The 22,276-nt window shown below is 58.3% G+C and overlaps 1 protein-coding gene across 21 annotated transcripts in view; it reads left to right on the top strand.

Moving 5' to 3' along the window:
- Positions 1-22,276, top strand: part of ARHGEF10L (Rho guanine nucleotide exchange factor 10 like) — a 168,767-nt gene that overhangs the window by 123,595 nt on the left and 22,896 nt on the right. For all 21 annotated transcript variants that reach the window (XR_010837194.1, XM_067016341.1, XM_067016382.1 and 18 more), the window contains 4 exons: positions 5,641-5,727; positions 6,886-7,112; positions 8,773-8,927; positions 15,723-15,871. Coding sequence is in view for 20 of the 21 variants with exons in the window: in XM_067016341.1 (XP_066872442.1) it covers positions 5,641-5,727; positions 6,886-7,112; positions 8,773-8,927; positions 15,723-15,871 (618 nt within the window). In the remaining variant the exon portion in view is untranslated. The remainder of the gene's footprint in view (positions 1-5,640; positions 5,728-6,885; positions 7,113-8,772; positions 8,928-15,722; positions 15,872-22,276) is intronic.

The following is a 22,276-nucleotide window of genomic DNA, read 5'->3' as shown; positions in this document are numbered from 1 at the left end:
CCTTTATGATGCTGCCGTGGCTCCACAGCCATCATGCCTCTTGGTGCTTTGCTGTCTCTGTCTTGTTTTAATATTTATAAGAACCCCATGAATAGATGTTTCTAGACATGTTTCATAGGTAAGAAAGCTAAGGCTCAGACAGGTGACGTGATTTTTCTAAAAAAATCAACACCACCGGTAAGGATGAGTTGTAGGAATTGGAACCTTGCTGACTCTAGCACCCCAGGTTGTAACCACAAGGATGTTCACTTCCAACGTCATCTGTCCCCGATGTCCCGGCTGGGGTCACCCCTCCATCTGGAGTAGTTACTGCCCATTCCCCTCCCAAGGAGATGAGGTCATCTGAGCTCCAGGGAGGGGACCTAGGCCCAGGTGAATCCCCAAGAGACAAACCGGGCTGTAGATAGGGGCTCTAAACAGCTAAAATACCCTTGAGATGCCAATTCATTCATTCATTCATTCATCCATTCTGCATATAATTTTTGAGGACCTACTGTGTGCCAGGCTCTGTGCTGGACACTGGGAATATGAGGGTGACCAATACATAAGGTTCCTGCCTACATGTAGCTTTCAGTCTAGAGAAGAGACAGGTAATACCCCCCCGCCCCGGCAAACAAAAGCAAATAGAAAAGAGTGCTGTGTGTTATAAAGAAAATAAATCCGATATAATAGATACAGAGATGGAGCCACGTAGTTAGGGGGTCAGAGAGGGCCTCTCAGAGGAGGTGGCATTTAAAGTGAGCCCCGAACGGTGAGGAGGATCCAACCCCTTGAGGGCCCAGGGGGAGAATATTTCAAATATTGACAAGACAAGACAGACTGACACAGAAGCCCATGATAGGAGCAGTTGGGGCAGCTGGCATGGCTGTAGCTTGGTGAGCTGGGAGGGGAGGCCCAGTGGTGGGTGAGCTGGGCCACACTGGACTTGCAGGCTGGGTCAGGTTTGGATTTCATTCTTGGCAACGAAAAGCCAAGCATGGCTCCAAGCAGGGGACTGGCACGATCTGGTTTATATTTTGGAAGGATCATCTGATCCTTCTGGCTTTTGTGTGGGAGTGAACCGTGGACACGGAGGGAGCAGGACTGGAGACCAAGAGACCGGAGCAGAGCTTGGCGCTGGGGTCCTGCTGAAATGGGGTGGGACTTGGTGCAGGAGGAGGCCAGGGTGGAGGCCGGGGTGGAGGCCGGGGAGGAGGCCAGGGTGGAGGCCAGGGTGGAGGCCGGGGAGGAGGCCAGGGTGGAGGCCAGGGTGGAGGCTGGGGAGGAGGCCAGGGTGGACTAGCGCGAGATGAGTGAGGCACTCATGGTGAAAATAAGTGATATTTTCACACAATACTTAAAAAAAAAATCAGACCAGCAAACTGTGGCTTTGGTTTGCCTGCTTTTTTTTGGTAAATAAAGAGCCAGCATTAGGGTGAGGCAGGGTCAGGTCCTGTCTTTATTTAATAAACTCTTAGTAATTGTTCACTATGGATTTTTTTTTTTTGCATTTTTATTGTAAACAAATTGTGTTAAAATATTTTCTTGATTGTGTTAAAATATATCTCTGAGTGTTTTGGCCCCCCTGAAGATGTGCCCCTGGGTTGAGTGCCCTGCTCTCCTCACCCTGGTCCCAGCCCTGCAGGGGAAACACTGGGGCAGTGCTGTGGGGTAGGAGTGGCTGAACTGGGAAGAGATTAGGCGGGGGCTGAGGGTGAAGGAGAGGATGGATGAGCTGAGTATTTGGCTTGTGCTCCCGAAAGCTGGCGCCAGCGGCGTGGGCTGCTGTTTCCCGTTCCACAGCCCGATTTAGGGATTCAGTGAGAGAGCCTGGGTCAGGTTCCCAGCACTGAGCTTGACTGGTAGCCGGTGCTCAGTAGACAGTGTCCGTAATAACAGCAACAACGATAACAGCAACAGTGACATGACTTAAAGTCCTTTAGTCTAGACAACTTGGGGTCAGGCCCTTCCCAGAGGCATCTGTGCCAGGCTCCGTTCTGGGCGTTCCCCAGCGATGAAGTCTGATCCCCGCAGCTGCCCTCGGAGGAGGGGCTGCTAGTCCTTGTGGCTGAGAGAAGGGATTCAGGAGTGATAACTTGCCCGCTGGACAAGGAGGGTTTTCTTGACCCCTGCCCGATCCTGCTCCTTCCTGCCTCTCCCTGGGGCTGGGCTGGCATGTGCCCCAGCGCGATACCCCCACCAAACATTCCCGGCCTTTGTAGGGCTTCAGTCCTTATTTATTGATAACGGGAGGCTCTTACCTCCTGGGGGTTGCCTGTGGGCCTCGGGGTGGGGACGGTTCAGGTCCCCCCTGCCTGCGGCTCTCCTGGCCCTAGCGCAGCCCGTGGAGAAGGACTTCTGGGGTGGGGGATGGATTGTCCCATCTCCCCCTGGGGCCTTGGGCCTCTGGGGGGGGGGGAGATGGGACAATCTCCCTGCACAGGACGCGGGCCCGTGCCCTGACAGGCCACACGGGGTAGTGGGGTCACAGACAGGCCGCTGCCTCCGGGGCCTCCGTGAAAGAAACGCCCACCTGAGCGGGCAGACATCTGCCTCCTCTCCCTGGGGGGACTTGGGCCTGAGAATCTCCTCGTGTGAAGCTCATGGGGCTGGGGCCGTGTAGGCTGGAAGCATCCTCAGCCTCCTCCCGGCCCCCTGCCCGACCTCTGCTGAGGAGTACCACCCTCCACCCCGACCCTGAGTGATCCAAGGGAGCTGTGAGGGAATCCCCACGAGTGACGGGCCCGTGGAGCTCCCGAGGGACTTATCAGAGCCTGCATGTCCCCGTTTGCTGGGCCCCAAGGCACCGTGCCCTCTGCTTGCACCTGCCTCCCACCCCGGACCAGACACATGTCTGGAGCCCATCGGCTCCGTGCTGGCAGCGGGTGGATTAGGGCCTTGAGCGCCAGCGCCTTGTCCAATCGCCGCGAACAGATGTGAGCGTGTGGGCCCCTGCCTACGCGTCTCCCCAGGCCCAGTCCCGGGGGCCCAGGGCTCGAGCTCCGCGGCTGGCCTAACGAGAGCTGCAGCCGAGGCTGTTCTCCCGGAAAGGCTTGTTATCTCAGCCCCTCTCCCAGTGTAGACGAGCTCAGACCTCTTGTACTGCCAGCCAGATGGGGGTGTGTGTTGGGTTCTTTCCCTCAAGGGAACAGGGATGCTGGGGCTGAAGGAAAGAGCATCTCTCCTCTCAGTGCTGAGGATGGCCGGTCCCCGTGTTGGGCTGCACCATGGCCTTCGGACTCATCAGGGAATTGCCCGCGGGAGGGAAAGAGCACCCACGGGAGCCACCCTGCCCTGGGTTTGAATCCCAGCTCTGCATGTCCCAGCTGTGTGACATCAGGAATGCTAGCCCGGCTCTTGAGGTCACAGCTGTGTCTTCAGTGTGTAAACTGGGGTGGCCGTGGTGCCTCCCTGATTGGGTTATAGTGAGGGTTAAATGTTACGATTCTCGTCAAATGCTTATTGCCTGCTGTGTGCCGTGCCTTTGGAGTTCAAGAATTGGAAGCAAATATTTGAGGACGTCTTGGTCCCCAGGAAGGAGAAGTCACTGGTGTCTGTTCTGGGGGGTGTCCGATAGCCCGACTGTCAGGTGTTGGGAGGTTCTTCTTGAACCTGGGCTCCATCCAAGGTGCTAGCCTCTCCCTGGCGGGCAAAGGGGGTGGGAAGGGGAGGGCTCAGTGCAAACGCATTCTCCCTTGGGCTGAGGTCCAGTTAGAGGCCTGGCTGGGGACAGGGCCTTGGGGAGGGGGTGGGGTCCTGCCCACTCTGGGGAGCTTTAACACGCAAGCGTCTTGGGGGCCTGGGGGCTGCATCCCAGAGCTGCAGAGGGTCTTGTTGGCAGGCTTGCCTAGGCCTCAGTACACTAGCCAAGGGGCTCTGTCCCGGCTGTCACCCTCCATCCCCCAGAATTGCTGTCCGTGGGTCGCTGTCTCCTAACTGTGTGTCACAGTGGCTCATGTGGAACAGCCCCTCCCCCACAGCGTTCCGCTGACGGCGTGTCACTGCTTATTGACTGCTCACGCATCCCACGGGAGGCCCTCGTAACCAGTGGCCGCTGCCGGGCTTCACGTCCACCATCTCTAGTCCCCAAGGCCATCCGGACAGGATGTCAGGGTCCCCATGACCATGAAGAACGGGTTTGGGGGGTCACCCAGCTGGTCGTGGCCGAGCTGGGACTGGAGCCCGCTGGCTGCGTCCAAAGCTGGCCTCCTTTCTACAGCCTGTGCTCTCCTCTGCTCTTTATGGGGCACGTTGATTTTGGGGAGTCGGCTTCCTGGCATGGACAGGACTTCTGGGTCCAGGGCCTTGCCCGTCCAAGGAGCCGTTTGAGTTTTTGCCATCGTCTTGCACCCAGGCTCTGTTGACTGGGCTGACATCCGGCCCCGCTGGAGTTGCCATGGAAACATCTGAGCCAGGGCTGCGGTTTCCCCCTCCCTGTCTGAGAGGACGGGAGCAGCAGCCTGGCAGAAAGGGCCAGGCGCCCAGCTGGATGTGGCCCCCCAAGAAGCACAGTGATGGGGAACAGGGGCCTGAGGGTGCCCAGGAGGCCTGGCATAAGTTTTACCCTAGAGTGCCAAGGTCTCCAGCCTGGCAGTCTGGCCTCTGGGTAGAGTTCAACCAGAAAGAGTGCTGGGCTGGGACTCGAAACTGAATTCCAGCCCCGACTCTGCCATTAACCTGCTGTGTGACCTTGAACCAGTCACATCCCCCCACCCACCAAACTTCAAGTTTGCCAACTCCTAAATGAGGGGGCTGGATGCGGTGACCTCTTTGGGTCCCCTCACCCATGGCCATTAGAGACTTTATTAGAATATTCCAGCAGGGCTGGGATTGGCCAGGCCTTCAGGACCAGCAGAGGGCAGCACCTGCCTGTCGGAAGGTCCAGTGGTGCCGCATTTCTCCTGGGGGCACCTTGGAGCTCTCCCCACTCAGCCTCCTTCTCCTTCAGTCTGGCTGGAGTTTCCAGCAAGGCCCATGAAAGGGCCAGGCCATCTCCTCACTTTGCTGTCCTGGCCAGTGTGGACACGGAGAGACAGACGGGCAGATCTAGCTCAGGAGACAGGCCCCAGAGAGCCCCCAGGCATGGGGTTGGAGGCAGCAGATACACAAGGAACAAGCGGCTGGCGGTTCTCAGTGACAACCCATTACAGACAGAGCCCCCAGACCGCGGACCCAGCCCTCGGGTCCTGGAGGCGTCGTCTGCAGAGGGCCTCTGTTGACCTGAGGATCCCCCTCCATCGTGCTTCCCTGGGGGATGCACTTACCGTCCCCGTGGCCTCGGGCAATTGCGTGTCTTCCGTGGACCTCATTTTCCCCGTTTGTAAAATATGGGGGGTGGGCATTAGTGGTTTTCAACAAATCCTATCTGGAAGTTGCCTGGCTTGAAAATCCCTCTGTTGGCCCAGAGTTTCATTCAGGCCCCTTTTAGCCAGAAGGTTCTAGGAGAGCGATGGTCAAGTGCGAGTGCATAGGAGCTGCCTGGAGAGGAGCCTGCCCCTTTTCTGGCTCCACTCTCAGGAGCCTCACTCGGGGCCTGAAGGGGACCCAGGAATCTGCAGGTTTAACAGCCCCTCGGGTGGTTCAGACCAAGGTCTTGCTGTCAGATGTCAGCATCTTAGTCACCTCGCCACTTAACCCTGTGTGTGCCGTCTGTCTCTGCAGCTTGGGGCCCTGGTCCACAGCCCTGTCAGCTGTCCCCTGCTGGGCTTCTCGGCCGTCAGCACCTCCCTTCCACAGGGCTACCTCTGGGTGAGTAACCCCCAGGCGAAGCCAGGGACTCTGGCCTCAGCATGAGCACGGAGGGTGGCACCTGGGGTGGGTGCTGGAGAAAGCTGCCTGCCTGTGGCCTCCATTTTCTGCACCTTCAGACAGCAAGGTCTTCCTGGGAACTTCTGTGCCAGGCTCTGTGCTCAGAGTTGGCAGGTGTGACCTCAGCAGGGACAACAGAAAACCAAGGGACAAATGAGCTCACTTATTTGTGAGCTTGGAAATGGCCTTGGTGCCATGACGGAAATGAACGGGAAGCTGTGCGGAGTATCTGGATGGCAGGTTCTTCGCTCCAGGAGTCAGGAGGCAGGGCTGCTCATCTCTCACGGAGATCCCAGCCCACCTTTGTGCCCCTGGGGTTCCTGGCGGAGCCTCCCTCGATTCAGATAGGTGTTCCCCACCCCCCACGCTCCTGGTGGTACAGATTGTGGCCTCCCATCGATTCCCTGAGGTTCCAGCCTCACCATCCCTCTGGTCATCCTCTAACTCCTCTTGCTTATTCCTGTCTCCAGGTACTTAAGCAGGGAAACTCTGGCTTAGCCTTCAGAGTTCAGCCCAAATGTCCCTTCTGAGGGTGATTTGTTCTTCACTGTTTCCTCAGTGTCTAGCCCATGATGTCTCCATCCATCCATCCATCCATCCATCCATTATCCTTCCAGCCTTGTAATCATCTGTCCATCCATTCATCCATCCTTCCATCCATCCATCCATCCATCCATCCATCCATCCATCCATCCACTCAGCAAGTACATAATGAGTGCTTGCCATGTGCTAGACATAGAGGTAAAACAGTGAACAGGACAGAGAAGGACATTTTAAAGAGCAGAGTGTATGCTCACTATTTGTTGGTTGAAATTCACCCTGGAGATCAGGAAATAGAAAGCTGACCGCCTTTCTAGTCCACCTTAGTTCTTTACCTGATTTCCTTTGGGCCCTGAAGCTAACTGGTTGCCATGGCAGCTGAGACCGAGCGACCTTCAGTGACAACAGGATATGTGTGGGCAGGAGGGGGACGTGTCTCTTGATCCCTAACCCCAGTGGCAAGTAGAAGTTCGGGGCGGGTCCCTGGGAGGCAGGGGCTGAGCTCTGCCTCTGCCCTCATGGTTCTCACCTGATGGCCTCTCTGGGTCTCTGCCCCAGGTCGGGGGCGGGCAGGAGGGTGCCGGGGGCCAGGTCGAGATCTTCTCCCTGAACCGGCCCGCGCCCCGCACGGTCAAGTCCTTCCCGCTGGTGGCCCCTGTGCTCTGCATGGAGTACATTCCGGAGCCGGAGGAGGAGGAGAGCAGAGACGGAGACAAGAAGTGCTCGGCTGCTGACGCCTCGGCTGGAGTGCACCCCACCGTCTGCCTCGGGCTCCAGGATGGCAGGTTAGGGGCCAGGGGAGGAGGGGCTGGGAACAGCCTGGGGCAGGGCTGGGCAGGTGCATCGGAGGCTGTCCCTGTAGCTTTGGCTTGTCACCCACCGACATTCTCCACCCCTGGTTGAGAGCAGAAAGGGGGAACCAGGGATGCTCAGTGTCAGAAGCTCCTCACACTTTAACCGAGACCCTTCAGTGGCTGCTTTGTGCAAGCTGGCTCCCTTCCGGGTAGTGTGGTACAGTGAGGGCAATGCTGACTTCAGTGTCAGCCAGAGCTGGGTTTGGATCTGCTATTTCCTCATGCCATTTAACCGCTCTGAGCCTCAGTCTTTTTGTCTGTAAAGTGGGTATTAGCATCCTTCCATGCAGGGCCGCTGTGAGAGTCCACTAGGACATGGGACATGTGAAGCCTTCAGGTCCCTTCTCTGTCATTGACAGCATCCAGCCAGCTGTGGCCTCAGTTAGCTTTGCAGGGCGGGTAGGTGTCCCGGGTGTTCCCGGGTTCTGAGACCTGCTGGCGGAGGGGGCTGCCCCAGTAAGACCCTCCCGGAGCTGGTGAGTCAGCAATACTGCCTTGCAGCAAGGGGCACTCCCGCCAGAGTGTAGCCTGCTGGAGGGTCCAGCCGTGTGGATGGAGGATGAATATTCATCCCACTTAAATGGAAGGTGAAGAGGGTGATGAACAAGACCCTGAGATGGGCTAAGCCCCATGTCCTCCTCATAGCTCCCAGCTTTTCACGCCTGTCCTGGAGTCGGGAGAAGCGGGGAGAGAGGATGTTTCCTGAGCACCTACTGTGTGCTGCTCCCCGGGCCAGGGGCCGTGAGCCTCACAGTAGCCCCACTATGAAGTGTTTCCCACACAAACAGCTGGGGGAGGAGCTAAAAGCTAACATACGTAGAACCAACTTGGAGACACTAGAGGCTCTGTGATGTCCTGGTCTGGGTCCACGGAACCCAGGGGTCTGGTGAACACTCTTTGCTTTTAATGAGATCAAATTCAAATAACATAAAATTCACCACTTTAACCATTTTAAATCGTGTAATTCAGTGGCTTCCAGTACATTCACGATGGGCAACAATCACCACTACATACTTCTAGAACTTTCTCACCACCCCCCAAAGAAACCCTGTATCACCGCCCATTCCCTGCCCCAATCCCTGGGAACCACTAGTCCACTTCCCATTGCTCTGTATTTGTCTCTTCTGCACATTTCAGGCAAACGGAGTCACCCAGTGTGTGGCCTTTTGTGCCTGGCTTCTCTCGCTCCCCATAACATTTTCAAGGTTCACCCACGTAGCACATGTCGATGCTTCATTCCTTTTTATGGCCGTGAGGTAGGCATCACGGCCCCATTTTTTGGAGAGGACTGAGGCTCAGCGGTCCAGGTCAGTCAGCTGGATGGGACATGTCTGGATTCACCCTTGGGTCTGTGTGACCCTGAAAACTGTTCTCTTAGCCCCTCTATTGTGCTGTATCCAGAGCCCCCTGTTTTCCACGGGCACCATCCTCTAAAGGCCACCCATGGAAAAGTCCGAGCATCGGCCTGTTCACACAGCAGGGAGGCCGGCTGAGTTTGGTTGGGGGGGGGGGCTCAGAGCCTCTCACCAGGAGGGCACGTGGGGAGTGGGCACCTGGGGGGCTAAGTGAGTCACTCGACCTCTCCCCGCAGCATCCTGGTTTACAGCAGCGTGGACACTGGCACCCAGTGCCTGGCGACCTGCAAGAGCCCAGGCCTGCAGCCTGTGCTCTGCCTGCGACACAGCCCCTTCCACCTGTTTGCTGGCCTGCAGGATGGGACCCTCGCCGCGTACCCCGGGACCAGCGGTAAGGATGGGGGGCTGGGGGCGATGGGGGCAGCCCTGGGCCCTGACTGAGAGCCACATCCTGTACCAGAGCGTCTATGGGAGGCAGGCCAAGGAGGCAGCTCAGAAAAATATTGGGGAATCGAAGTGCTGGGGAGATTGGAGGAGATCCCTGATTCCCATAGGAACGGGGTGCTCACTACCATACAGGCAGCTCAGCCCATTGGCGGGAAACTCTGCTGGATAAGAGCAGGGTCTCTGGGCTCAGATAGATCTGGCTTCGTGTCCACGCTCTGCCCTGATGACAGATGTGTCCATGGGTGAGCAGCTTCTCCTCTGTGCCTCAGTCTCCTCATCTGTAAAATGGGAACAATGGTAACACCAACAGCTCATGGGTACCTGTGGGGTAAAAGATTAAGTGAAGGCAAAGCATAGGACTTGGCACAGCGAGTGCCCAGTGGGGTGAGGCATTTCAATCTCCATTATTGTATTAAGTCATCGATGGCACAGATAATAACGTCTGGAGGGCAAGGCTGACAGCGTTTGAGCCGCCATATGCCAGGATGGGGTGAAGTGCTTATGCAGGCGCATTATCTTAATTCTCGCCACGACCCTTGAGAACTGCCTCCCCTTTACGGATGCTGATGCTGAGACTCGGGGAGGGACACAAGTGCTGTGGTCCCCTGTCCCCTTGTGACTCGTTCAGCTCCCAGTCCAATGACAAGGGCTGGGCAGAGCAGAGAGCTGGCCCCAGCGCCCCCAGAGATGGCTGATGTGCCGAAGCCTCAGCCTCCCTCCCGCTCCCATGCGCCTCTAATCGCTGCGTCATCACAGCCTGTTGCAGGATTATAAACGGATATTTGTACTGAGCTTTTTTTTTTTTTTTTTTTTGCCACTTGGCACTGTGTTGGTATTTTAAATTAGCTTTCAATAAGGCATTTATAGTTTTTAATTAAAGGGGGTAGAGGGAGGGGGAAAATATCCCTCTCATCGTCAGACAGACTGTGCGTGTGAATGTCAATATGGGCTCCGATTTTCGGAGGTTTAGATCAGGGGCTCTCAGGGGACTTTTACCCTCTGGCTCCCACGGGAGACCGGGAGCCCTGCCCTGCCCGTGCTGGCTTCTCAGCCGCCAGTTCGGCTGCCTCCAGGTCTTTCCGTCTTGGTTCCTGACTCATCAGTTTGGGCGTCCGGGTTGGGAGGAAGCGAGGGGGTGTGTCGGTTTGCTGGGGCTGCCATGACAAAGTACCACAAACTGAGTGGTTTATACAGTGTAATTTATTGTCTCACATTCCGGAGGCTGGAAGTTCAAGACCAAGGTGTCGGCAGTGCCGTGCTCCCTCGGAACGCTCCGGGGAAGGATCTGTTCCAGGCCTCTCCTCCAGCTTTGGGTAGTTCCTTGGCTTGTGGCACCGTAACCCCCATCTTCACGTGGCGTTCTCTTTGGGTGAGCCTGTGTCCAAATAGCCCTGTTGCCAACCAAGGTCACGTTCTGAGGTACTAGGGGTTAAGACTTCAATGACTGAATTTTGGGGGACACAGTTCAACCCATAGGGGGATGGGATCTAACCATTGGCTTTCAGCCTGGGATCGGAGGCTGGTGGTTTTTCAGAACCAAAAGAGCCATTGGGGACCATGAGATACCACGCCCTCATCTTCTGGGTGGGAAGGGGCTGCCTGGAGTCCCAAAGGTGAGCCGAGACCTGAACCTAAGTGTCCGCCCTCCAGGGCTGGCTGGGTGCTGTCTTGCCTAGAGGAGGAGGTTGAGATGCTCGACTAGCTGTCCCACCTTGCAAACATTTGTCCCCCAGATATTTACTGAGCACCTACTGTGCACCATGGATATGGTGGCCAGCAAATCAGATGTGAGCCCACCCTCACAGTTTATAGAGGGAGACGAGTTGAATTTATAGATGAGTCAAATGAACAGGCAGGAAGCTTACAATCACACATCGTGCTGAGGGTCCTAAGGGGAGGAAGAGGGTGTCGGGTGAGAGCCTGACCCCCTATGCGTGGGGTGGGCTGGTTGGCGAAGGCCCGTCTAAGGAGTGAGGTCCTGAAGGTGAGACCTGAAGAAGGAGAAGCGGCCAGGCCAGTGAAGAGTTGGAGGAACAGTGTTCTCGCCGAGGGAAGTGCATGTGCAGAGACCTGGAAGCAGGAGAGCGGTTGGTCTGGTGTGGAGGCTGTCTTGCTGGACAGTAGCCGGAGTGGGAAGCGGCCCCAGGAAGGGTCCGGGAGTAGATGGACTGGACCCAGTGGGCCTCGGGTCTGTCTTGGTCGATGGGAAGTGGAGGCAAGTGTTGGAAGCGGCCGAGCACTGTGGCTGGTGGACGGAGTGGACACAGGCAGGCCGTCTGGGAGGCTGCCACAGCCAGCCGGGTAGGGGAGCCTGGGTCACTCTGTCCATGGGAGCCCACCCTCTGGCCTTTGGTTTGGCTTTGGCCAGGGAGGCCTCTGGGAGAGACCTTGACCTGGTGCCTCCCCTTCCTATGGTGTCCTCCAGAGGTGGCCAGGGGAGGAAGTGGGGGGGCTCTCAGGACCACACGCCTTTCATCTGGGCTGCATATGGCTGGGTCTGGAATCATCAGCCTGGCCCACAACCCAGCCGTGGGGCCTCGGATACCCCTCAGATACCCCCACTCCATCCCAGCCCCGAAGCTGGTGCCGGGAGCTTCTCCCGGGCCTGCCTCCCTGGCCTTGGGCCTGCAGAACCCACCTCTGGTGCCCCATGGGGATTGTGAATAAGCCAGACCCTTATTCTGGGCGCGGAGCAGATACTGGTGAGATGTCTGTCAGTGTTCATAGGACAGGTTTGCTGTCTTGCTTGGGTTTGGCTAAGACCAAGACCAGATAAAGCTGGCATCCCTGGCCCAGCTTTGGCTCACTGCAGAAGGGCAGGACCACAAATACTGGGTGAAACAGGCAGAAACCAACCTGGGGACCTGCTGAGTCCTGGACGTCCTGTGGAACCAGCAGCTGTGAGGTGACTGTGAGGGTTCTAAGGTCACCAGGCCACTTGGAGTCCTGGGCTGTCAGAGCTGGGGAGGCCTTGGAGGCCGAACTCCAGGTGACAGATGGAGAATCTGACTCCATGGCAGTGTGGCCATGGCAGTGAGTCTGCTGCCCCCAGGAGCCTCCGCTTATCAGCATTCATTCCCTCATTCGTTCATTCACTCGCTCAGCAAATACACGTTCGGTGCCCACGAGGTGGCGGGCACTGCACTGGGACATGAGCCAGGCGACCCCTGCCCCTGCCCATCCTGTGTTTGGGCGGAGCTGCCTGGACCCCCTCTGTCTGCCCCCACCCCCGGCTCCGAGCAGAGACAGGAGCGTGACCAGGCCTGGCTCGGGGTGTGGGATTGTCCCTGGTTAGATGCTGGGGACGTGGGCCAGGGTCACCCCCCGGGGGAACCGGACGATGGAACGGGTGAGTGATGGTCTGGGGCGTGGTCAGGCTGTCGGGATTGGGTCCCAGCTGTGAGAGATTGGGCCTGTTGCTGCTGCTCCTCTTGGAGCCTCAGTTTCCTCACCTGTAAAATGGGGATGAATTCAGCCCCACCGCAGCAGGTGGTTGTGAAGACCAGGTGTGGTCAGTCACACAAGTGCCCAGAACGGAGCCTGGGCACAGAGACGCATGCCTGTTACCTTTCCACCATCACCATTGTTACTGTTGTTATTACTTCCGGGGTACTGGCTGCCCTTTGGGTCCCCATTGATTGATCTCAACGACTTGCACTCTGTGTCCTAACTTCTGGCTCCGGCTCGATCTGGACCCCCAAGGACACCGACTGGGCTTTCTCCCCTGCAGCCTGGGGGAGGAGGGACTCCTGCATCTTGAAGGTGCTTTTGCTGAGACGGGCTTCATCTCCGTTCATCTGGCGTGAGAGCTGATGCCGGGCCCAGGTCTCACGAATGGGCTGTCATGCAGAGGGCCGGTGTGAATTTGTAGGTGCGTGTGTGTGTTCTGGAGCATGTGTACCTAGAGCCACTGGGGGGCAGGGAGCAGGTGGAGGGATGGATCCCCCAGCAGGCTTGGGGTGGGTAAGGGTCTAGCCCTGCCCAGAGCTCACAATGATTATGTCTGAAGTCTTAGACTTGTGGCCTGTGGAGGCTGGGAAGAACCTTAGAGGTCAGAGTTCTGTCCCCTTGGGGTGCAGATTGGAAAACTGAGTCCCAGCCAGGGGAAACCTCTTGTTTAGGGTCCCACCATGGGCCTTCGGATCAGGGACTCCTGTCCTGTGTCCTTTTTGATATAATGATATCGGTATTATTAACTTTTATCAGTTAATCATTCTATCCTGGAGTCAGGGCTCTCAGGAGACAGCAGCAGGTGGAGGAGTGATCAGTGCACATGCGACCCTCAAGGGTATCAGACCCTACCCCCTACCCCAGGCAGCTGCGCTCTTCCTGGAAGGTACAGGGTAGAGGGTGCACGGGCTCTGGTGGTCATCACTGCCCACAGGGCAGAGCTCGCATTTCCGTTTTGGGGGTGTGGTTCCAGTATCCCAGCTGCTTCCTTCCTGGCAGGGGTCTCAGCCCCCACCTTAGCCTTCCTTAGTGGCGGGAGCTCCAGCTTCTGGCCACAAGCACTACTCACCTCTGGCCGCTGGAGGGCGCGCAAAGCCTCGTATTTTTGTGGCTCTGGTGTCCCGATGGGGGTCAGCGTCCCTTGTGGAGGCCTGGCTGCGTCATGGTCACTCTCCCCAGAGATCTTTGGAAACCCTTGGAACCTGAGAGGGCAGCAGGGACCGGGGAAGGAGGCCAGGACCAGAGTTCGCTGAGTTCCAACCCTGCTTGGCCCACCCTCCCTGGGTGGCTCTGTGCAAGCTCTGGGCTCCCTGGGTGTCTGCCGTCGCATCAGTCAGTGCCCTTCCGCAGGCTCTCGTGTTGTGTCAAAAGACAGCCAACGGCCAGAGCTAATGAGCAGCGGGTCCTGTCGAGCTGTGTGATTCGGACTGGTTCTCTACACTCTGGGTCTCAGTTTTCTCAGTTGTAAAACAGGGATAAGAATAGAATCTTCCACAAAGGCTGGTGGGAGGTAATGAAATAATTCATGAAAAGAGTGCCTGGCGTGCCCACGTGTAACAGAATGTGGCAACAGCTGTCAACGCTCCTCACTGGGTGCCCGCCCTGTGCTAAACATTCTACACATTTAATTCGATCCCTCCAACATCCGGCGAGGTGTAGGCACGGTTATCGTGCCCACTTTACAGATGAGAAAACTAAGGTTCAGAGAGGTGACGTCACCGTCACCTATGCAAGTTAATGCAGAGGTTGAGAGGCCGCAGCTTCCCACGTGCTCCTGTTCATGGGCTGGAAAGAACTGCATGTGTGTTGGTTGGGCGGGGGCTGGGGCGTGTATTTCCCAACTCTTAGCTGAGCTGAGAGTCTGCCAAGTTTAAGTAGGGCTGAAGGGGAGAGGAGAACCCGCTTGACAGGAAGGGGAGGGTGGGGTGCTGGTGGGGGGATCTGGTCTGTCTTCCATGGGCTCCTCCTGCCACACCCCTCCAGCTCTGCACACAGCTGTGCTCCATCGCACCACCCAGCGGCTGGCTCAGAGGGAGGGCCTGTGCCGGGGCTGCTTTGCACCCCTTCCAGGGACCCTGTGGAGGCGGGGTTGGGAGCGGCCAGGCACAGACAAGCCAGCGGCAGGCTCTGTCCTGCCTCCCACTGCTGACCGTATCTCAGAGGTGTGCCCCACTTCCTGCTCAACCCTCCTGTCCCATCTGGCACCCTGGCAGACAGGACAGCCTCTGGGGCTCTGCGTGGCATCGGGTGTAGCTTCAGAGGAAAACGAGGCTCGGTGGGCACCGCTGTCATGCCAGGGAAGATCCTTGGCATGTTCTTGGGTGAGCTGAGCATCCCTGAGGGTGGTGGGAGAGAGCCTCGTTCAGCGCTGGGCCAGGTCCCTTCATCTGCCTGTCTTCAGGGATGGTGGGCTGGGGACTGAGGGCCTCTCAGGAACTTCCTCCTTCCGTGCCTGGGATGGTTGCATCTCCGGAGGAGGAAGTCATCAGAGATCTTGGAAGTGGCGACAGAGTGCCCTGGAGTAGGCGAGAAGATGTGTGAGAAGGCAAGACTCATTTCCAATAAGTTACAGTGTCAGAAAAGTCCTCAGAGACAGTCTTATTCGTAGCACCCTCCCCATTTTGCAGATGGGAAGACTGAGGCCTTGAGAAGTAGAGAGGTGCACCCAAGGTCCTTAGTTAGCTGCTAGCAGAACCAGGGCCAGGACATTGCCCACCATGTGCCACCTTCTTGGCAGGGCTCTGTGGATGCTGCCTCTTCGGGGAAGCCTCCCTGGAATTCTCCTGTGCAGAGTTGGTTCCTTCCATCTTAACAGCTCTCAGGGCCCTCTGTGCACGCCTGGCCACTTGGGCTTGGCACTTCGTATGGTAACTGCTGTTTAACCCTTTGGTTTCTCCATCCAGCAGGGATTTTCTTGAGGGCAGGGTCTGTGTCTGATTTATTTCTGTCTTCACAGCACCCAGTACAGGGCCTGGCATGGAGTAGGTGCTTACTAGGTGTGTGTGGAATGCATGCACAGAAGAGAGGGAAAGGGAGAGAGGAAGGGAGGGCGGGAGAAGTGGGGAGTACAGCCCCCAGAGCGGGTGGAACATAAACAGAGGCAGATGGGAACAGCCGCCATGCCACGGGGAGGGCGAGGGGCAGAGAAAGGGACCAAAAGCTGTCACGGAGCCAGGCTTGGCCCACCGCTGTGGCCTGTGGTTCCCGAGGGTTGAGGAGCCCCGGGCCTCTGACCTGTTTGCCATCCCCCACCCCCTGCTGCTGACCTGCTTCCTTCCTTTCCCGTCAGGAGGCGTCCCCTGGGACCTGGAGAGCCCGCCCGTGTGCCTGACTGTGGGACCTGGGCCCATCCGCACCCTGCTGAGCCTAGAGGACACCGTGTGGGCCAGCTGTGGGCCCCGGGTCACTGTCCTGGATGCCACCAGCTTGCAGACTCAGGTACCGGCCCTGCCTTGTGGCTCGTGGGTCCAGGCCCTGGGGGGGTCATCTCCGGGCACACCCTCGCAGACCTTCTCGCATTCTACCTGGCACCGCTCTCGGCTCCCAGCCGCGTCTCAGGGATCATCAGAGTTTGCTGGACGGCAAGAGGCGGCCAGGATCCCTTTGGAGCCCTGCCCCCTGCCCCGACACGCACCCTCGGGGCTGCTGTGAGGGGAAGGATGCCCAGCCCACTGGGCGGTGACCCAGCTCCTCCGTTGTGTCTCCTGCTCCCTGTAGAGGCGGAGCTGGGGTCCCTGGGCTCCCACTGGTACCCAGGACCCAGCTGTGCTGAGGGGATAGCCGGTGTGGACGCAGCCATCCTGGGCGCCGGGCTCTTTAATTTAAACAGTGTGGACGTGGAGCCTGCTGGGTCCTGCCTTGTCCCATCACAAGCACTGCTGGACCCTCAGCCCTGGGATGAGAGCCTGGTCCAGGGGCTTCTTCCCATCCCCGCGTGGCTCCCTGAATGGTATTTTGGTGACGTTTGCCATTATTTGATTTGTTTGGATTATCAACTTGAAGTGAGCAGACTCCAGGCCCAGAGGGGAGCTGTGGGTATGGGCTTGGGGTCAGAACAGACAGGCCCCCGCGTGCCTCCACTCTCCTCTCGCCTGCTCTATCCTCTCTCGTACAGCCATACATCAGCTACTCAACAGCCAGGCGACTGTAAGATCCCAGGGGATTGGGGCCGGGTCCCGGATGACACTGTCCTGGTTTGGCAGATGGAGAAACTGAGGCCCAGGGAGCTGTGGGTGAGCTCTGAGACCCGGGATTGAACCTCAGGGTCCCGGCGCTAACTTTCCCATCTTTGTTGAAGCATGAGGTGCAGCGTTCGGAGCTGTGCACGCCTGGCTCTGCCTTCCGGTTCCCCCACTCACCTGCTGGGGCCTTGGGGGGGCCCCATCTGTGAACACAAGTTTTCCCACCTGTAAAAGGGGAACAAGCATCCTTTCCCTGCGGTCCTTTCGCCGCTGAGTGAGATAATGCTTGGTCAGTGCCAGTGCCGGGAGATATTTGATTAGCGGCTCTTCTGGGTGCTGGAAAGGGAGGTGGGGAGAGAGACAGCGCCGTGGGCAGAATCAGAGGATTTGGGTTTTGAACTATAATCAGCCGTTGAGGAGAAGAGGGTTGGGGGCTAAAGGAGACGCCTGGGCTGCCACCCTTGAGGGGCTGCTTGAACAGGACCAGGACCTTTGACCTCACTGGCAGGGCTGGGCCTGGACAGAGGGGGTGGGCTCTGGGAGGGGCCGGGGAGGTGCCAGCAAGAAGGACACTGCTGCCTCCCCCACTCCAGCTTCTGGATTTCTTGGTCCTCTTTCTCCCAGGCAGAGCTGGAGTCGGGACGGGGAGCCCTGAGCAGCTGCGGCCACAGACTCCCTTCCCAGCCCCTGGTTCTCTTTCGGGGGCTTCCCTGCTGCCTCGGACCCTGCCCTGTCACTTCCCTCAAGGGCCTGTCACCTTCTCAGCCTTCTGAGAGGAAGGTGAGCAGTGGCGGTTGGTCCCCCAGGGCTTCTGAGGCCCCCAGCTGACCTGGGTCTCAAGGCATGTGTCAGGAAAAAGGATGAGGCCCCCCTGCAGCCCTTGCCCAAGCATCCCTGCGTTGTCCCCACGCCAGGCCCGGTGCCCTCCCAGCTTTCTCGGCTGGCAGCCTGCGCAGGCTCTGACTCAGCCAGCAGCTGAGCGCTGGGGCCCAGCTTAGGGCAGCGGTGAGAGGGAAGAGGGCCCAGCCCTGCCCTTGGAGGGCCTCCAGTCTGATGGGGGAGAGCCAGCCCTGCCCTTGGAGGGCCTCCAGTCTGATGGGGGAGAGCCAGCCCTGCCCTTGGAGGGCCTCCAGTCTGATGGGGGAGAGCCAGCCCTGCCCTTGAGGGCCCCCAGTCTGATGGGGAGACACAGCTCTGCCCTTGGGAACCTCTAGTCTGATTGGGGAGATCCAACCTGTCCTTGGAGGGCCTCCAGTCTGATGGGGGAGACTCAGCCCTACTTTTGGGGACCTCCATTCTGATGGGGGAGATTCAGCCCTGCCCTTGGGGGGGCCTCCTGTCTGATAGGGGAGACACAGCTCTGCCCTGGGGGCCTCTAGTCTTATGGGGGAGACACAGCCTGCCCTCTGTTCCCCATATGGGAAAAGTGAGCCCAGAAACATGAAGAAGCCAAAAGCGGAGTGTGGACGAGATGGGAAGGGGCAGGCTTTCAGAGCTCTCTGTTGACCAGCAGACATTCTCAATGCTGCCAGCAGGGGAAATGGGACAGGAGAGGGAGAAGGCAGCCGAGGAAAGTGGGAGGCAGGATGTGAGCTAAGAGTTGTTTTCAAGGAAGAATCTTCTAAGGAAGGATCCAGAGGCCGTAGGACCCTGAAAGCACAGGCCCGTGGGAGCAAAGTGGCTGCTGGTTGTTGGGGCAGGTGGTGTGGGCAGCAGGGCCTGAGGAGCTGGTGGAAGCTGGGCCCCCAGGCGGCCCCTCCCAGGGCTACGAAACTTTCCGGAGGGGGAGGAATTGGGAGGCATCATCAAAGACGGAGGCCCTGTCCCTGTCCTGGCCATGCCCACCTCGGGTCTGCTGGGCACCCCACTCCCTTGGAGGCGACTGATTTGCCGGCAGCCTGCTTCAGATTGGGGAGATCCTTGCCCCGCCAGGCTGTGCACCCTTGGACAAGGCACTGGGCCTTCCTGGGCCTCAGTCACTTCATCTGTAAAATGGGATGACAGCAGTACTGTGTAGAGTTACAGGAGGACTCAATGGGAGGGTTTGTATAAAGGGCTGTTTCACACAGTGCCTGGCACATACTAAGTGTTGGATGAGCATCGGTTATTGTGGTAATTGTTTGCCTAACTTAAGTCCTTATTGCTGTATATGTGGTTTGTTTGGAAAATCAAGCTGCTCCTTTAGAGTCGGTGGTGTTGGTGGATGTGGGGTGTGTGTCCGCATTGCAGGTCTGCCGTCCCCTTGCTTCGCTGGCTGGAAGGCTTCCTTCTGCTGACAGCTGTCCTAGGAGCTTGCGACAGACGGACAAAGGGAAGGATGGGGCCCAGGCCGGCCCCTTGCCCGATTTCGACCCTCACCAGCCACCTTGCAGTCCCACCCAGGCCCTGCAGCTCAACTCCAGCCCCACTGTCCCTCGGGCCAATCTGCCACAAAGCTCCAGCATGAGGCTGTGATGATTTAAGATTAGTTCTGGACCGGCTGCCTTTAAGAAGGGGATCAATATGACCTTTGCCCTGCTCTGCATACCTGGAGGGCGTCGGGAGGGCACTGGGTAGAGGCAGCCGGGATGGAGGAAGGGGTGGTGGAGGAGGCTCTACAGCAGGGCAGGAGAGAGCCCAGGCCGCCCCGCTCCTCCCCGTCCGCAGGCAGCCGGGGAAATTGAAAAGTTTGTGCGTGGCGCGACGCGGGCAGCTTGCCTTCAGTACACACAATCCTTTGCACAGTAACAAGGCGATCGCCATGCATATTTAATAAAACCTCGCTTCGCTGCTGCTTGGGAAAGAGGAAGCCGGCCTATCTCTGTGCCGGGGCTCTGGGAACTGCTCTGTCTGGCTGCTGCTAATGATCACCGGACCCAGCCGGCAGCTCCAGGCTCGGCTTGGTGGCCAGACAACCCCGGGGAGCGGCCTGTAGACTGAGCTGCTGTCCAGGCAGCTGTGGTCCTGAAGGGGTGCCGAGGGCTCAGCACAGGTCCTGCAGCGGCAGCGTGCCTCAGCTCAGACGAGGGGCGTTGCTTAGTGGCAGCGACGTGCTAGACTCTCCCCCAGGGCTGAGAACGCCTGTGGGGACTGGAGCTCCTCAGAGCTGCCTAGGGGCTCCACGCCAGGGGCCCAGGAGTGTCCTGTGAGCCGAAGTGTGGTCGCATGGCTCTGGCCCAAATGCAAAGACATTGAGTGTTCATCCAGGGGTTGTGTCAACTCTAAGGACCTTTCTCTTGTTTCTCCCACCCCACAGGAAGTAATAATAACCAACATATATTGAGTGTGTAGTGCGGACCAGGCATGAGGTTAAGTGCTCTACATGTATTAGCTCATTTAATCCTCAAACCACCCTGTGAGATGGGTACTATTATTATTGCACTTTACAGATGAGGAAATAAGAGTCCCAGAGAGGTTAAGTGACTTGCCCAAAGTCACACAGCCAGAAGGAGGCAGAGTTGGGATCTGAACTCAGGCCTCCGACTGAGTTCTGAACTGAGGCATCTTAACCACCGTGTTGGCTGCCTGGGTGGGCAGAGGCTCGATCTCCTCTGAGCTGCGTTGTCCCCCTGCAGTTTCTGTCCTGTCCTGTGTAACTCTCGGGCAGTGTTATTGTTTAAGTGCCTGCTTTTTCCACCAACACATCTTCTGGGCCAAGGATTGCACCCTGTTTATTTCCGCATGTCCGTCTATCTCACGTAGCTCACGTAGCAGGTACTCTCAGTAAATAGTAAATAGTCGCGGTGGACAGACGGAAGGGGGTGTCCTGATTTGCAGGCCTTTTGTGCAGGGGGTGGAGGGGGGTGGGCACAAGTGAGGCCTGCTCTTAGCTCTTCAGGAGCTCAGCGTCCAGTATGAGGAGCAGACCCGGGACGGTCAGTGCCAGCCAAGTGGGAGGAAAGCTGTGGGGTGGGGCGTGGGGGCAGGCCCAGGCCTGATGGGAACCCAGGGGAGGCGCGAGGGGTTCCAGACACGGGGAGGAGGGACCGGACAGGGGAGGTTTTCGGAGGTCAGGATCCCTGAGTTGGGCAGGGCAGGTGAGTCAGCTGTGATGCCGAAGGGGGAGAGGAGGTGGGGAGGATGCCCTGAGCAGAGAGCCAGGCCCCAGCAGAGCCAGCCCCTTGCTCTGTGGGATGGAGGTGGGCGGCTCCCTGGGAGGAGTATCTGAGCTGCCGTCTCCACTAGGCCCACTTGGCCTCTGCCGGCAGCCCCTGACCTTGCTGAGCCCGTTCTGCAGAGCCGGTGCCGCAGTCTGTCTCTGGGCTTGATGCTTGCCCACCAGCTGCTTTTTCAGCTCCTTGATCCCAGCAGAGGCAGCAGCGAGGCCTGTTAAATAATAATGTACCTCACCAGGGCCCGTGTCAACACCGCATCCTCCATGTTCATTATCTGGATCGCCACCTTCAAAGTCTAATCCAGTTGTCTGGAGTTCATTTTAACTGATCGCTGGAGGGGAAGTCGGCTGTGGGATGACTGTTGCATCTTAATTTTTAAATGAATGTATTAGAGACAGGCCGACAGGAGGCCTTCGGCTTGTGGGGTACGCCCTGCCGAGTCGGCCTGGTCAGGGCACCGGGGCAAGGCTGCTCCCCAACACAGCGTGTGCTGGGTCACCCCGGCTTAGGGGAGGGTGTCAGTAGCAACAGGGAGGGGCGCTGGAGCAGGGGCTGGGCTGCCAGTGTGCTTTATGCGATTGGATCCTCGCGTCGCCGCCGGGGTCAGCTGGGCCCATTGTGCAGATGGGGATGCCAGCTCGAAAGCAGGCATTGTGGTCTGTGACCTCTGCTCCCCAGCCACGCTGGCCCCTCTGTTGGCCTCTGAACATTCCAGGCTTCTTCCCGCCACTAGGCCTTTGCCTCTGCTGTTCCCCTGCCTGGAGCAGGAACACTGTGCCCACGGAATGTCCCTCGGGCGGCTCCTTCTCATCCCCCAGTCTCGGCTCAGCTGCCACGTGCTCAGTGGGGCCTGCCCTGGCGGCTCCATCAGAGTCACCTCCACCCTCAGTCAGGGTCTTGACACGTCAGTGGCTTTATTGTCATCAGAGTGTTGGTCACTGTCCGAAATTGTCTCCAGGACTGTTGTCCCTCTGCACCCACCCGGCCATAAACAGATGAACGGGGCCTGGTCTGTTCTGTTCACCAGCGCGTCCCAGGGCCGGGCGCTGCACCAGCTTCTCAGCCAGTGCTGGTGGGAGCGTGCAGGGACCCCCTCCTCTGTTGGGTGGGTTGAGAGGGGGGCTGGCTGCTGCCTTACATGTTTGAAAATCTGGGCGGGAGGAGGTTTGGGGGCGCTGGTGCCAGATGGAGAAGTGCCTTGGAGGAAGCAGGCCAGGAGGCTACACCAGAAAAGAGATGGGAAGGAATTTGGAGAAAGGGCTGGTCAGAGTGTCTTGAGGCTGGGAGGGGTGGGTCCTGCTCCATAGCAGCCACCACCGCCAGGGCCGAAGGACTCGGCGGGTGGGACAGATGCGGGTAGGACAGCTGTGTCACACGAGGGCCCAGGTCCCACCTCTGACTTGCCCCTGCGCCAGCCTTGAGGCGTTTCCAAGGCAACCCCCTTTCTTCCCAGAACCACCTGGGTGTGATTGCAGAAGTACAGGCCTGGGGCCAAGGCTCCCCCAGCCCTGCCTGGAAAGTGCCGGAACACAGGGCAAGATACGTCCAGTTTGGGCCGTGGGCCTGGC

This window comes from Kogia breviceps, chromosome 1, assembly GCF_026419965.1.
Source record: "Kogia breviceps isolate mKogBre1 chromosome 1, mKogBre1 haplotype 1, whole genome shotgun sequence".
NCBI classification, from domain to species: Eukaryota; Metazoa; Chordata; class Mammalia; order Artiodactyla; family Physeteridae; genus Kogia; species Kogia breviceps.
Note: the sequence above shows the minus strand (reverse complement) of the source record. Positions and strands in the feature narration are given on the sequence as shown.